The sequence below is a fragment of the Nerophis ophidion genome, linkage group LG13 (genome assembly GCF_033978795.1).
Source record: "Nerophis ophidion isolate RoL-2023_Sa linkage group LG13, RoL_Noph_v1.0, whole genome shotgun sequence".
NCBI lineage: Eukaryota > Metazoa > Chordata > Actinopteri > Syngnathiformes > Syngnathidae > Nerophis > Nerophis ophidion.
This window is the reverse complement of record NC_084623.1, coordinates 58,568,383-58,584,949: the sequence shown is the minus strand read 5'-3', so window position 1 is coordinate 58,584,949 and position 16,567 is coordinate 58,568,383. Positions and strand designations below refer to the sequence as shown.

The 16,567-nt window shown below is 36.9% G+C and overlaps 1 protein-coding gene and 1 long non-coding RNA gene across 2 annotated transcripts in view; one reads left to right on the top strand and one right to left on the bottom strand.

Annotated features, from left to right (window-relative positions):
- LOC133564784 (uncharacterized) overlaps positions 1-15,716 on the bottom strand; it is a 28,026-nt gene extending 12,310 nt beyond the window's left edge. Inside the window, exons 1-2 of the long non-coding RNA XR_009809333.1 lie at positions 15,570-15,716; positions 10,924-11,170 (exon numbers count right to left, since the gene is read on the bottom strand). This is a non-coding gene — a long non-coding RNA (uncharacterized LOC133564784). The remainder of the gene's footprint in view (positions 1-10,923; positions 11,171-15,569) is intronic.
- The window catches only part of LOC133564783 (NADPH oxidase 4), a 58,873-nt gene that overhangs the window by 35,593 nt on the left and 6,713 nt on the right, over positions 1-16,567 (top strand). Inside the window, exons 9-13 of the mRNA XM_061919273.1 lie at positions 1,619-1,778; positions 3,066-3,230; positions 3,700-3,762; positions 8,470-8,530; positions 12,976-13,057. Of these exons, the coding sequence (XP_061775257.1) occupies positions 1,619-1,778; positions 3,066-3,230; positions 3,700-3,762; positions 8,470-8,530; positions 12,976-13,057 (531 nt within the window). The remainder of the gene's footprint in view (positions 1-1,618; positions 1,779-3,065; positions 3,231-3,699; positions 3,763-8,469; positions 8,531-12,975; positions 13,058-16,567) is intronic.

Sequence of the window (16,567 nt, the reverse complement as noted above, 5' to 3'; positions counted from 1 at the left end):
AAGCCAAATTTTCTTGTTCTATTGGCAGATAATTTTGCTTAGTTCAAGTAAAATACCCCTCATTTTTGTATTTTTTTTCTTGTTTTTGAACACTGACTTTTTGCAGTGTACAACTTAATGGGTTGAAGTAGGGCTGGGCGATACGGATGAAAACTGTATCACGATAAGTGTTTTGTATCGGCATGTCGACCATTTTTGAAGTTTTTTATGATCTATCAGAAATAAGGACCTGGAGAAAAATATTGAATGTAGCTTCCTCTGATTATAATCCTTCAGCTATCAAGGCAGAAAGGAAACGTCAACACGAGCATGGTAAACACTCAAATAATGTCATTAAAATAGCAAAATCACATTGAACACTTAACACTGTCGCATACATGTATGTATGTATGCCACTATACACATTCATATATAAACACACATATATATACTGTATATATGGATTACACACATACATGTATACACACATATCTATATACATATGTACTGTATATATCGTATTTCCTTGAATTGCCGCCGGGGCGCTAATTATTTTAAAACCTCTTCTCACTCCGGCACTTACCAAAGGCATGCGGTAAATTTAGCCCTGCGCTTATAAATTTGAGTGTGATGTAAGGATACCATCATGAAAAGCACATTTAATTAAAAAAACGTCATTATGGTCTTACCTTTACTTATAAATGAAGTCCATGCGCAGCTCCTTCTGATCAAAAGCATCGATAACTTGTTTATTGAAGTCTTCCTTATCTTTCTTCAGTTTTAAAAGTCTCTTTCTCGATGGAGATCTTGCTTCGATTGAAAATCCAGTTTAGAAAACTGTTTTATTTTAGATATGTAATCCTCCAAGTTAAAAGTGCAAGCGAGAGGAAAAAATAAACGATTGCTGCTCACTCTTGCTGCTTGTTGTCACTTCTTCTGCAGCCGAGTAGTCGCAAGAAGGATCACTAGCGCCCTCTACCACCAGGAGGCGGGAGTCATTTAATGACTCATATTTGACACACACAGCTACGGTATATCAATAAAACATAGCTGCTTACTGTTCTTTTTAGCATATTCAATAGCTTGGACCTTAAATCCTACTGAATAGCTTTTAATCTTCTTCCTTTTTTGCGATTTTAAATGATTGAAATCAGCCTCCTCCATTTTGAAAATGATGACAGGTGAAGTGTCACTCGTGACGTGACGAGTTTGACCCGGTGGAAATTCTAGGCATATGCTAATTATTTTGCGAATCGAGTTTGACCCGGCGTTAAATCTAAGCAGGCGCATACTATATACCCGGCGGCAATTCAAGGAAATACGGTATACACACACTAAAAAGTGTAAGATTATTTAATCTCTGCTTCTTCCTACTCCTTTTTGGACACACTGTAATGACAGAATGGAATTATGTGAAAGCTGTGATGTATCATATTGTAAGTGTATAAACGTTGAAAATTAACTTAAGCGACCGAACAGACGAATGAAGCAATGCTGCCTGAGGCTGAGCCAATCAGTGGCCAGGATACTGAACAGCCTGCTCTTATTGGCTCCGCCTCTGTTCATAAGCACCATTGGTTGTCATGCAGACGCCACACACTTCTAACTTGACCATCTTCTATCGACATGTTGGCAAAAGAGGAGCACTAAAGTATCAGACCAACATTGAAGCCCACCCCCCTGGCTGCCTACCAGCCAATCACAGCAGCCCGCAGCAGCAAGGGGAGGAGCTGGAGCGACGTGAGGAAGTGGAGACGCGATGCAGGGAGGAGCCCCACTTCCAGCCGCACTACCCCCAGGTGTGTGTGTGTGTGTGTTGGAGGGTCCTGTTTATTAGAGGCGTGGGATTTTAGGGAGGGGCAGGCATCCTCTATTTTTTTTCCATTAAGGTCTGTGTGCGTACTTCCTGTTGCGTGTGATTATGTGCTTGCACGTGCTCATTAACTTCCATGCTGGCTCCATTAAATCCCCCACAAGGCAGCTTGAGAGGCGCTGGAAGCAATTAGTCTGCAACAGGTACCTGAGAAAAGGTAACACTGGCGTACGCATTGTTTGGACGCCAAATAGCATATTTTCATGTATTAGTCGCAAATATATACCTTGTGAAATGAATTAATTACACAGAAATATTTTGTAAATAGAAGTAATATTATTCAAAGTAATCTTATTACTTGACAGAAGTAATATTATTCGAAAAAGTCATACTACTTGACAGAAGTAATAATATTCAAAGCAATCTTATTACGTGATAGAAGTAATAATATTACTTTATACAGAAATATTATTACCTGACAGAAGTAATATTATTTGAAGTAATCTTATTATTTGACAGAAGTAATATTATACAAAGTAATGTTATTACTTGATAGAAGTAATATTATTCAAAATAATAGTTAATTAACATATTTTATATTATTCAAAGTAATCTTATTACTTGACAAAAGTAATATTATTCAAAGTAATCTTATTTGAAGTATTCTTATTACTTGACAGAAAAAATATTATTTCAAGTAATCCTATCACTTGACAGAAGTAATACTATTTTAAGTAATCCTATTACTTGATAGCAGTAATATTTTTACTTTATACAGTAATCTTGTTACTTGATAGAAATAATATTATTTGAAGTAATCTTATTTCTTGATAGAAGTAATATTATTTGAAGTAGTTGTATTTCTTGACAGAAGTAATAATATTCAAAGTAATCTTATTATGTGATAGAAGTAATATTATTTGAAGTAATCGTATTACTTGACAGAAGTAATAATATTCAAAATAATCATATGTGATAGAAGTAATATTATTTGAAATAATCTTATTACTTGACAGAAGTAATACTATTCGAAGTAATCTTATTGATAGAAGTAATATTATTTATACAGTAAGATTATTACTTGACAGAAGTAATATTTGAAATAATCGTATTACTTGATAGAAGTAACATTATTCGAAGTAATCTTATTACTTGATAGAACTATTATTATTAGAAGTAATCTTATTACTTGAAAAAATTAATATTATTAGAAGTAATCTGATTACTTGATAGGGGTAGTATTAATCAAAGTGACCTTGGTCTACCTGCACAGACATGGCTCTGGGTGTCCGGTCCTCTGTGTCTCTACTGTGCGGAGCGTCTCTACCGCTACATCCGAAGCAGTGACCCGGTTACCATAGTGACGGTCATGAGGCATCCCTGTGATGTCATCGAGTTGCGGATGTTGAAGAAGAATTTTAAAGCTCATCCTGGCCAAGTGAGTCTGTGTTAGTCTTTGTCAAGGTTTTTGTATCCATCATTTCTTCTTGGTCCTCTCCCAGTATGTTGTTCTCAATATCCATCATTTCTTCTTGTTCCTCTCCCAGTATGTTGTTCTCAATATCCATAATTTCTTCTTGGTCCTCTCCCAGTATGTTGTTCTCAATATCCATCATTTCTTCTTGTTCCTCTCCCAGTATGTTGTTCTCAATATCCATCATTTCTTCTTGTTCCTCTCCCAGTATGTTGTTCTCAATATCCATCATTTCTTCTTGTTCCTCTCCCAGTATGTTGTTCTCAATATCCATCATTTCTTTTTGGTCCTCTCCCAGTATGTTGTTCTCAATATCCATCATTTCTTCTTGTTTCTCTCCCAGTATGTTGTTCTCTATATCCATCATTTCTTCTTGGTCCTCTCCCAGTATGTTGTTCTCAATATCCATCATTTCTTCTTGGTCCTCTCCCAGTATGTTGTTCTCAAGTGTCCCAGCGTCTCCTCCTTTGAGAACCATCCTTTCACGCTGACGGAGGTAAGTCCGCACCAAACATCACACTCCCTTCAAACTACTGAGTTTGGTTCTTTTCTGTGCAGCGACTGAATTCTGTCGGTACTATCGGGTAACGATTCACGTAAAATCAAAAGGTGCGCTGCTTTGATATTTTTGTCACATGTAACGTCACGCCCGGTCGCAGGTTAAACAGTGGCTTACGTAAACAATCACTCAAGCAGCACTGAGAGCGGACTGGACCAAACTCCCTAGAAGTAACGTTGCAGTTTTCAACAAGCAAGGACACTCGATAGAAAAACGCTCAAACGTTAAGTAAGGTTCCACTTTTCTGACAGAAACCAGCTGGATGCTAATGGATTTGCCATCGACAGGCTACTATTAGGATTGGCGATTTTAACACCTCTTAATTTTGGGATAAAAAATACAACTAAAGTGAATGTCACAATCAAACAGTTGGTGTGTATTAAGCACAATACCTACTGTTTAAACACTTTGTAGGGTGCAACATAAACCATTCAGCTTCATGGAAAAAGTAAATCCGTTTTTAGGCAAAATACCTTCGATAGTAGGGGTGGGAACCTCTGGACACCTAATGTGTGTCTATATATATATATATATATACATATATATGTAGGTGTTTCATGAGGGGTTGAGGGAACCCCTCATGAAACAGATCTGTAGAGATGAAGTAGTCTTGTGATTTTTTTCCCACACCTACATATTGCGCTCTACCACGGTATCGAGCACTATTCTCTGGATAATCCAATCAAGACATACATACATACATATATATATATATATACATATATATATATATATACATACATATATATACATATATATATATAAACATACATATATATAATATATATATATATATATACATACATATATATATAATATATATATATATATAATATATATATATATACATATATATATATACATATATATTATATATATATATACATATATATACACATATACATGTATATATACACATATATATTATATACGTATATATATATACACATATACATATATATTATTTATGTATATACATATATATTATATATATATGTACACACATATATATTATATATATATGTATATATATACATACACACACATTATATATATATATATATATATATACACACACACATATATACACACAGACACATAAATACATACATATATATATATATATATATATATACATATATATATATATATATATATATATATATATATATATATAAAAGCAGTGAAGTTGTGCTTATTCCTTTTGGGATCGCGGGGGGCGCTGGTGCCTATCACAGCTACAATCGGGTGGAAGGCGGGTTACACCCTGGACAAGTCGCCACCTCATCGCAGGGCCAATTTGCAAATCCTTTTCAACTTATATTCAATTGAATAGACTGCAAAGACAAGATATTTTACGTTTGAACTGAGAAACTTTTTTATTTTTTATTTGCAAATAATCATTAAGGTAGAATTTAATGGCAGCAACACATTGCAAGAAAGTTGCCACAGGGGCATTTTTACCAGTGTGTTACATGATCTTTCCTTTTAACAAGACTCAGTAAAGGTTTGGGAACTGAGGGGACACATTTTTGAAGTGGAATTCTTTCCCATTCTCGCTTGATGTACATAATTAAGTTGTTCACCTGCCCAGGGGTCTCCGTTGTGGTATTTTAGACTTGGTATTGCGCCACACATTTTCAATGGAAGACAGGTCTGGACTGTACCCGCACTCTTGTACTATGAAGCCACACTGTTACAACCCGTGGCTTGGCATTGTCTTGCTGAAATAAGCAGGGGCGTCCATGAACATTTTTTAAATGATTGATTTAAATTTTTATAGTAGAGTGCACAGTTCAGTACAATTGACCACTAAATGGTAACATCCCAATAAGTTTTTCAACTTGTTTAAATCGGGGTCCACGTGAATCAATTCATGTTGCTTGGATGGCAACATATGTTGCTCCAAAAGCTGTATGTACCTTTCAGTTTTAATGGTGCCTTCACAGATGTGTAAGTTACCCATGTCTTGGGCACTAATACACCCCCATACCATCACACATGCTGGCTTTTACACTTTACGCCTAGAACAATCCGAATAGTTCTTTTCCTCTTTGGTCCGGAGGACAGGACATCGACAGTTTCCAAAAACAATTTGAAATGTGGACCCATCAGACCACAGAACACTTTTCCACTTTGCATCAGTTCATCTCAGATGAGCTCGGGTACGGCGTTTCTGGGTGTTGTTGATAAATGGCATTGGCTTTGCATAGTAGAGTTTTAACTTGCACTTACAGATGTAGCGACAAACTGTAGTTACTGACAGTGGTTTTCTGAAGTGTTCCTGAGTTCATGTGGTGATATCCTTTACACACGGATGTCGCTTTTTGATGCAGTACCGCCTGAGAGATTAAAGGTCTGTTATATTATGGCTTAAGTGCAGTGATTTCTTTAGATTCTCTGAACCATTTGATGATATTACGGAGCGTAGATGGAGAAATCCCGGACATTTTTAAAAAATGTCCACAACTCCTAATTTTTCATCTAAATTAAACTGTTTCAACTTCTTCTAAATTTTCAGCCTGTTTAGGAATTGTGTGCTTTTTTTTTGGATTGATTGATACTTTTATTAGAAGATTGCACAGTACAGTACATATTCCATACAATTGACCACTAAATGGTAACACCCTAATAAGTTTTTCAACTTGTTTAAGTCGGGCTCTACTTCAACAATTAAAACTAAAATCCTGGATTTCCTAGAATTCCCAGTTTTTTTTTTAAATAAATACAAATGTATTCATTTGATAGGAAAATCATAATACAGGTACTGAGCAAATTTACACTTTTTTTGTTCCCCCTCCCAAAAAAATACGAAAATACCAAAAAACAAAACAAACAAACCAAAAAAATTAGAATGACAAATTCCCAGTTTTCCGGGACATTTTCCATATTCAAAATGAATTGACCATTTTTCAAACTTCAACCATTTCCACATTTTTCAAACGATTCAAACCATTCCACCTTCAACATACTCCACTCATCCTGGAGATTCAAACTATCATTTTTTCAAGTTAAAAAAAATTCCAGGAATTCCCAGAATCCCACAATTTTTATTTGTCTTCCTCTGTCAGGAAAAAGGGAGGTTTTTGGGGTTGGTGCACTAATTGTAGGTGTATCTTGTGTTTTTTATGTTAATTTAATTTAAAAAAATAAAAAAATAATAAAAAATTATTCTGCGGCCCGGTACCAATAGGTGGTTGGGGACCACTGCTCTACTGGATTTCCTAGAATTCCCAGGTTTAAAAAAAAAAAGGTTTAATTTATGCATTTGATAGGGAAATCCTAGTATAGGTACTGAGTAAACAGACCCTTTTTTGTCGTCGCCCCACCCCCCAAAAAATTTAAAATTAAAATACACCAAAAAAAAAACATTAGAATTAGAATTCCCAGTTTTTAGGGACGTTTCCCCCATTCAAAATGAATTGCCCATTTTTCAAACTTCCACCATGTCCACTTTTTTCAACCAATTGAAACTATTCCAACATCAACATCAACATAATCCCCTCATCCTGAACATTCAAACTAACACTTTGCCAAGTTTCAAACCAAAGTCCGGTTTACCTGGAAATTCAAACTCTTCAACATTCAAACTATTCTTACCTTCACACTACATTCTGTCGGTATTTCACTTCAACTTCAGCATTGGAGCATTCACACGCAATCTAGTTGTTATTATTATTATTGTTATTATTATCTCACTCAGGTAAGTTTTAATAATGGCCTTTTCTTGTCTTCAATGTTTTCCTCCTTCTGCCACTTGAAGACTTTTGATCGACAGTTGGATATTGCACTCTACATTGCTCCTTTGACTTTAACACACACACACACACACACACACACACACACACACACACACACACACACACACACACACACACACACACACACACACACACACACACACACGGTGTGTTATGAAGCCCACAGGAGGAGGACAATCACTCTGACAGAGAGCAGACAGACCCCCTGAGGGCAGTCATGGCGTATGCCAAAAAGAAAAGTGGAGTGTGTGTGTGAGTGTGTGTGTGTGTGTGTGTGTGTGTGTACTTCATCACTTCATGGGAAAACACTGATACTTTTACACATGTTATTATTTATCTGGACACACCTGTGTCCTGTGTGTTTTAAAAAACTGTATCCCCAATAACTGTGTGTGTGTGTGTGTGTGTGTGTGTGTGTGTGTGTGTGTGTGTGTACTTCATCACTTCATGGGAAAACACTGATACTTTTACACATGTTATTATTTATCTGGACACACCTGTGTCCTGTGTGTTTTAAAAAACTGTATCCCCAATAACTGTGTGTGTGTGTGTGTGTGTGTGTGTGTGTGTACTTCATCACTTCATGGGAAAACACTGATACTTTTACACATGTTATTATTTATCTGGACACACCTGTGTCCTGTGTGTTTTAAAAAACTGTATCCCCAATAACTGTGTGTGTGTGTGTGTGTGTGTGTGTGTGTGTGTACTTCATCACTTCATGGGAAAACACTGATACTTTTACACATGTTATTATTTATCTGGACACACCTGTGTCCTGTGTGTTTTAAAAAACTGTATCCCCAATAACTGTGTGTGTGTGTGTGTGTGTGTGTGTGTTGCCTCCTTTGTGACTCACTGTCTGCCTATTAACTCTTTGCAGTGTCCCACAGAGAACAAGGAAACTTTTGGCATTCATCTCCGGGTTGTAGGAGACTGGACTGGTGAGTTCACACACACACACACACACACACACACACACACACACACACACACACACACACACACACACACACACACACACCGACACACTTTATAATGAATAAAACGGTGCGTACTCCAAAGAGCCAGGATTTGTTTTTGCCTGCAGGTAAAGAATTAGTCAAAGCTCTAAAACACAAATAGGGACCTTTGTTCATTTGTGTGCATACATACATACATACATACACACACACACACACACACATATATATATATATATATATATATATATATATATATATATATATATATATATATATATATATATATATATATACATATATATATATATATATATATCTCAGGCTCGGGATCTTTCTGTGCGGAGTTTGCATGTTCTCCCCATGACTGCATGGGTTCCCTCCGGTCACTCCGGCTTCCTCCCACCTCCAAAGACATGCACCTGGGGATAGGCCCCTCCCACCTCCAAAGACATGCACCTGGGGATAGGTTGATTGGCAACAATAAATGGTCCCTAGTGTGTGAATGTTGTCTGTCTATCTGTGTTGGCCCTGTGATGAGGTGGCCACTTGCCCAGGGTGTAATCTACCTTCCGCCCAAATGCAGCTGAGATAGGCTCCAGCACCCCCTGCGACACCAAAAGGGACAAGCGGTAGAAAATGGAAAATGTGTGTGTGTATATATATAGATAGATATATATCTATATATATATACACACACACACACACACACATTTATATGTGTGGATGCATGTGTATACAAACCCTGTTTCCATATGAGTTGGGAAATTGTGTTAGATGTAAATATAAACAGAATACAATGATTTGCAAATCCTTTTCAACCCATATTCAGTTGAATATGCTACAAAGACAACATATTTGATGTTCAAACTCAAACTTTATTTTTTTTGCAAATAATAATTAACTTAGAATTTCATGGCTCCAACACATGCCAAAGTAGTTGGGAAAGGGCATGTTCACCACTGTGTTACATCACCTTTTCTTTTAACAACACTCAATAAACGTTTGGGAACTAAGGAAACTAATTGTTGAAGCTTTGAAAGTGGAATTATTTCCCATTCTTGTTTTATGTAGAGCTTCAGTCCTTCAACAGTCCGGGGTCTCCGCTGTCCTATTTTACGCTTCATAATGCGCCACACATTTTCCATGGGAGACAGGTCTGGACTGCAGGCGGGCCAGGAAAATACCTGCACTCTTTTTTTTATGAAGCCACGCTGTTGAAACACGTGCTGATAGTGGCTTGGCATTGTCTAGCTGAAATAAGCTAGACGGCGCTTAGATGGCAGCATATGTTGTTCCAAAACCTGTATGTACCTTTCAGCATTAATGGTGCCTTCACAGATGTGTAAGTTACCCATGCCTTGGGCACTAATGCACCCCCATACCATCACACATGCTGGCTTTTCAACTGTGCATCGATAACAGTCTGGATGGTTTGCTTCCCCTTTCGTCCGGATGACACGATGACGAATATTTCCCCCAAAAAATTTGAAATGTGGACTCGTCAGACCACAGAACACTTTTCCACTTTGCATCAGTCCATCTTAGATGATCTCGGGCCCAGAAAAGCCGGTGGTGTTTCTGGATGTTGTTGATAAATGGCTTTCGTTTTTCATAGTAGAGCTTTAACTTGCACTTAAAAATGTAGCGACAAACTGTATTTAGTGACAGTGGTGTTCTGAAGTGTTCCTGAGCCTGTGTGGTGATATCCTTTAGAGATTGATGTCGGTTTTTGATACAGTGCCGTCTGAGGGATCGAAAGTCACGGTCATTCAATGTTGGTTTCCGGCCATGCCGTTTACGTGGAGTGATTTCTCCAGATTCTCTGAACCTTTTGATGATATTATGGAGCGTAGATGTTGAAATCCCTAAATTTCCTGCAATTGCACTTTGAGAAAGGTTGTTCTTAAACTGTTTGACTATTTGCTCACGCAGTTGTGGACAAAGGGGTGTACCTCGCCCCATCCTTTCTTGTGAAAGACTGGGAAGCTGTTTTTATAGCCAATCATGGCACCCACCTGTTCCCAATTAGCCTGCACACCTGTGGGATGTTCCAAATAAGTGTTTGATGAGCATTCCTCAACTTTATCAGTATTTATTGCCACCTTTCCCAACTTCTTTGTCACGTGTTGCTGGCATCAAATTCTGAAGTTAATGATTATTTAAAAAAATATATATATTTATTAGTTTGAACATCAAATATGTTGTCTTTGTAGCATATTCAACTGAATATGGCTTGAAAAGGATTTGCAAATCATTGTATTCTGTTTATATTTACATCCAACACAATTTCCCAACTCATGTGGAAACAGGGTTTATATATGTATACATATAAACATATAAAATGTTAAATTATAAGCTTTTTGCTGTTTCACCTCTGTAGGGCCCCTGCCAGTCTGGGGCCTTCAGAATTGTCCAAACCTTTTGCCGCTTGAATGAAAAACTTAATCAGGGGCTTGAATTTGAGAATCCTCCTTTCCAGGAATGTTCTGTCCGTGCCTGAAGACGGTTCTAACGTCTGATGGGCGCCATGTTCCGTTCATTTGGGGGCCAGACTGACAAATGCTAACTCTTTGTTTCCACGTGAGAAGACGAGAGGAAGTCCGCTTGTTTGTTTTGGCCCTTGAGTCAGACAAAGCAAAAACAAAAACATGGAGCAAGAGTGCAGGCAGACTTCCAAATGTGCCAAGTTGTGTGCGGTTTTAACATGTGACACATTATGCAGGCTAATAGTTTATTTATTTAGTCATTTTTTTATGGAACTGAATTTTTTTCAATTATGCAGACAATTTCATTGAATAAAAACATTTGAGCTAAAATTGTGTGTTTAAAAATTCAGTTTGTTAAAACAGGGTTTTGAAATTCAGTTTAAAATTCAGTGTAAAATAATAATTGTATATAAGTTCAGTGTAAAAAAAAATAATTGTAAAAAAAAAAAAATTCAGTGTGAAAAAAATAGTTGCATAAAAATTCAGTGTAAAATAAATGGAGGACAGAAATATTTTTTCTTTCAATACCTAAGACCAACTTCTGGTGAATTAGGACTGAAGCAATCAATCAATTGATGGGGCGGCATAGCTCGGTTGGCAGAGTGGCTGTGCCAGCAACTTGAGGGTTGCAGGTTCGATTCCCACTTCCGCCATCCTAGTCACTGCCGTTGTGTCCTTGGGCAAGACACTTTACCCACCTGCTCCCAGTGCCACCCACACTGCTTTAAATGTAACTTAGATATTGGGTTTCACTATGTAAAGCGCTTTGAGTCACTAGAGAAAAGCGCTATATAAATATAATTCACTTCACTTTAATCCTGTCCCAGAACCAGACAATAAGAGGTTTTAGTTCTAATTTAGGAACATTTCTGCTCTGAATTTTTCTTCACTGAATTGTTTGCATTGATTTCTTTTACACAGACTTTTTTGCACTGATAATAGGCTCCAGGGACCCCAAACGGGACAAGCGGTAGAAAATGGATGGATGGATTTTATTCTGTTTTTTTTTTACACAGCATTTTTTTCACTTGTTTTTTTACACTGAATTTGTTTTGCACTGATTATTTTTACACTGAATTTTTGGCACTACATTTATTTGCAGTGAATTTTTAAACAGAATTTCTATGCAATTATTTTTTTACACTGAAGTTTTATACACATTAATCTGCACTGATTTATTTACACTGCATTTTTTGCACTGATTTTTTTTAACTGAATTTATGCACTACATTTTTATACACAATTTTTTTAAACAGAATTGTATACGCAATTTTTTTTTTTAAACTAAAATCTTTCCAAACCAAATTGTTTACACTGAATTATTTTAAACATAATTTTTATACGCTGAATTGTATTAAGCGCTGAATTTTTTTTACACTAAATCTTTCCAAACCAAATTTTTTTTACACATAATTTTTCCAAGCAGATTTTTTCCCATTTAATTTGAGTCAACTGAATTTCTAAACACACAATTTGCTCACACATTTTTACATCGACATTTTATTTGAAAAAAAAACATCCAAACGTAAAAATTTCGGTTGGATTAATCTGTTTGAAAAAAAAAAAAGCTTTGAAATAAAGACACAAATGAACCTCTATAGACATTGCAACATTAATAATAAATAATAAATCACCAAAAATGATTTCCTGGGCGCGGCCACTGTTGCTGCTCACTGCTCCCCTCACCTCCCAGGGGGTGAACAAGGAGATGGGTCAAATGCAGAGGACACATCTCACCACACCTAGTGTGTGTGCGTGTTTGTGTGTGTGTGTGACAATTATTGCTACTTTAACTTTTAAGTTAATTTAAAAGGGCTCCCCCTCTGGTCAACATATGGAACTTTTTTTAATAATAATAATAGTAATAATGGTAATAAAAATAATAATAATAGGAGGTTATCTGTTGGCTAAAACCCAGTTGACTGTCATCCTCCTCAGAGCGTTTCACGCAGCTGTTACTTCCGGACTTGCAGAGAGACTTGGACATCCTCCCTGTGCTCCATCAGAGGAGATATCCCAAGTAAGTGTGTGTGTGTGTGTGTGTGTGTGTGTGTGTGTGTGTGTGTGTGTGTGTGTGTGTGTGAATGCGGCTGACGTGATTTCTCATGAAAGCTTAGAATCACAGAGGGGTTAGCGGTTTGGACCTCTTGACCTTTGACCCCGTGCTCTTCCTGCCCTGAGTGTGTGAGACAAACATTAAAAAAAAAAGTTCTCTGACTGTAAAGCAGGGGTGTCCATACTTTTTCCACTATCAAACCAAATCATTATTTCTTAAAAAAAAAAAAAAGAGACATTTTGTGTCACCTTTTTTTTTTTTTAATTTTCATATATTTACTATACCTTTTTATATATGTTTTTTATTTAATTTGGTGTCAGCTCATTTTTGGTTTGTAGGTTTAAAGTGTTGAATATTTTGAGCTCCCCCCTGAGTTAGTGCATATCCAAAATGCGCGAGCTTGATGCTAATTGACATCAAATTTGCCATTGACTGGACCACGATTAGCATTAGCAATTTTACATGGCAAGTTCAACAACTCCAAATCTGGTAACGAAAACTACAACTCAGATGAATGTCACAATCAGATATATATATATATATTAGGGGTGGGCAAATTAATGCGTTAATTATGAGTTAACTCATCAATCTATTAACGCCGACAATTATTTTATCGCACATTTGCGTATGTTGTTTACATGCTTTTATTTTGTTAACGCCTTTTCTTAACAAGATAGCGTCCCCCGGCGTCGAGGGGCTCTTGGTAAAGATGGAACATTTGGCAAAAATACCGGACAATTCTGCAAATTTCATGGCTGGCTTACAGCGTGGTCACTCCGGGATCACTTACGACCGCCAGACAATTCTGGATGTGGATAGATCGGGCCGTTTTGGACTGAATGAGGCGTGCTTGCTAGACCGGCTAGCTAGCATGGGAATACTTTGCCGGCTACATCCAGCGGCCTGTGAAGCAGCGGAGTATATGTGTTGTCCGTCTATTTATGAATAATGCAGACCAGGAGTGTTGGCTGAGTTCTTAACGTTTACTTTCAGAGCGTGCATATCACAACATACAAGATGCCGTCATGGCGACACAACCTATACCGGGCTACCGCGCATGCTCGTCACTCCTGTTGCATGCTGGGTAGGGTAGTTCTTTTATTCCCTGGCTCATAACATCACAATATAGTACCATGTATATGATGCGTTCAGTTTATCAAAGCACCAAGCAAACAATCGGAAAATTCCCATCATATCAATTCCTAGATATGGTCATAATTATTTTAAGTGCACTACGCAGAATAAACACAACATTATTAATATTGCTACTATGGATAATTTGATCAAAAATTCCCTAAAACAGCCCACTACCTATAATATAGGTTTTTTAAACATAAGATCCCTGATAAAAAAAAAATGTTTCTGCTGTTACCTCAGAAATTGCCTGTTCAGATGTTATGATTGTGGCTCAGAGATTTGTATGTAGATTATATTTATTTTCCATAACAAACAGGATAACTTAAATACCCCGGCAGTGGCAATAAGCTTAAATGTTTGTATTTACATTTTTGGAGTTGATTTTCATCAAATATGCTATTTAACTGCTACTGTTTAACAAGGACTGATTTAAATTGTGTTTGCACAACAAATGTTTTGGCGCTTTTGTTCATGTGGGAGAATATTCCAATAAAGGTGCACTACACACTACTTTTGAATTCATTATTGGGCTTTGCGTATACAATGCAGTTAATCGCGATTAATCTGAGAAATAGTGCAATTAACTTTGATTAAAATTTTTAATCGTTGCCCAGCCCTAATATATATTTGGGCTGTGAATCTTTGGGTGTCCCACAATTCGATTCAATATCTATTCTTGGGGTCACGATTTGATAACATATCGATTTTTTCGATTCGATTCGCGATTCAAAAACGATATTTTCCCGACTCGAAAGGATTGTGTATTCATTCACTACATATATTTCAGCAGGATCTACCCCAGTCTGCTGACATGCTAGCAGAGTAGTAGATTTTTAAAAGAAAAAAAGCTTTTATAATTGTAAAGGACAATGTTTGTTCTGCCCTCACTGAATGTGTTGAGGTTATAAAGCTCGGCAGACAGCTAACAACCAATCCAGGACGTTCTAATAAAGTTCCAAAGCAGATGAATCCATTTAGGCTCTTTATTGTTGTTGATCTTGCTTTGTCTTGCACTGGATTTTTATTTTTTATTATTATTATTCTTGTAAAACTGAAATACACACAATGACAATGTATACGCTGTATGATTCAATTAACAAACTGAAATGTAATACACAATTAGCTTTACACAAATATACAGCATTATTACCAAACAAATACTGCTGAGTGTTGAAACTATTTCGATGGTGGAAATATGCGAACGGCAGCCATTTTGAATCCTCAAACATTCATTAAAATAGTGCACAAAAATCGTTTTTCAATACACATCTTACTATCAAATTCAGCCACTTTCCACCTTAGTATTGAGTTACATAAACAAGTTAAACAGTTTACTTACAGACTTCTCTTTTCCAAGGCTTGTAAGAGTTAACACAACTCGTCTACTTCTCATTTTTTATGAACTGAGCTAACATCGTAAACCGGAAGTGTCCAAACTAAACCGGAAGTGCCAAACTATTGACGCGCAGTATTTCCCATCGCCACAAGGGGTCAGTAATAGTCCACAATCAAACGGGCATAACAATGTTTTATCAACTGCTTGCAATAATGTAAATTTGTTTTAACTATTAAACGAACCAAAAATATGACTTATTATATCTTTGTGAAAACATTGGACACATTGGAGATGCCATGCAAGTGTAAGCCACTGTGACACTATTGTTCTTTTTTGTTATTTTTATAAATGTCTAATGATAATGTCCATGAGGGATTTTTTATCATTGCTATGCTGAAATGATAATTAATATTGATACTGTTGTTGATAATATTCATTTTTGTTTCACTACTTTTGGTTTGTTCTGTGTGGTGTTTGTGTCTCCTCTCAATTGCTCTGTTTATTGCAGTTCTGAGTGTTGCTGGCTCAGCTTTGCTTTTGGAATTGGATTGCATTGTTATGGTATTTTTGTGTAGTGGTTTGTTGGATTGATAAAAAAATAAAAAATAAAATAAAAATAAAAAGGGCTTCACGGTGGCAGAGGGGTTAGTGCGTCTGCCTCACAATACGAAGGTCCTGCAGTCCTGGGTTCAAATCCAGGCTCGGGATCTTTCTGTGTGGAGTTTGCATGTTCTCCCCGTGACTGCGTGGGTTCCCTCCGGGTACTCCGGCTTCCTCCCACTTCCAAAGACATGCACCTGGGGATAGGTTGATTGGCAACACTAAATGGTCCCGAGTGTGTGAATGTGAGTGTGAATGTTGTCTGTCTATCTGTGTTGGCCCTGCGATGAGGTGGCGACTTGTCCAGGGTGTACCCTGCCTTCCGCCCGATTGTAGCTGAGATAGCCCCCCGCGACCCTGAAAGGGAATAAGCGGTAGAAAATGGATGGATGGATGGATAA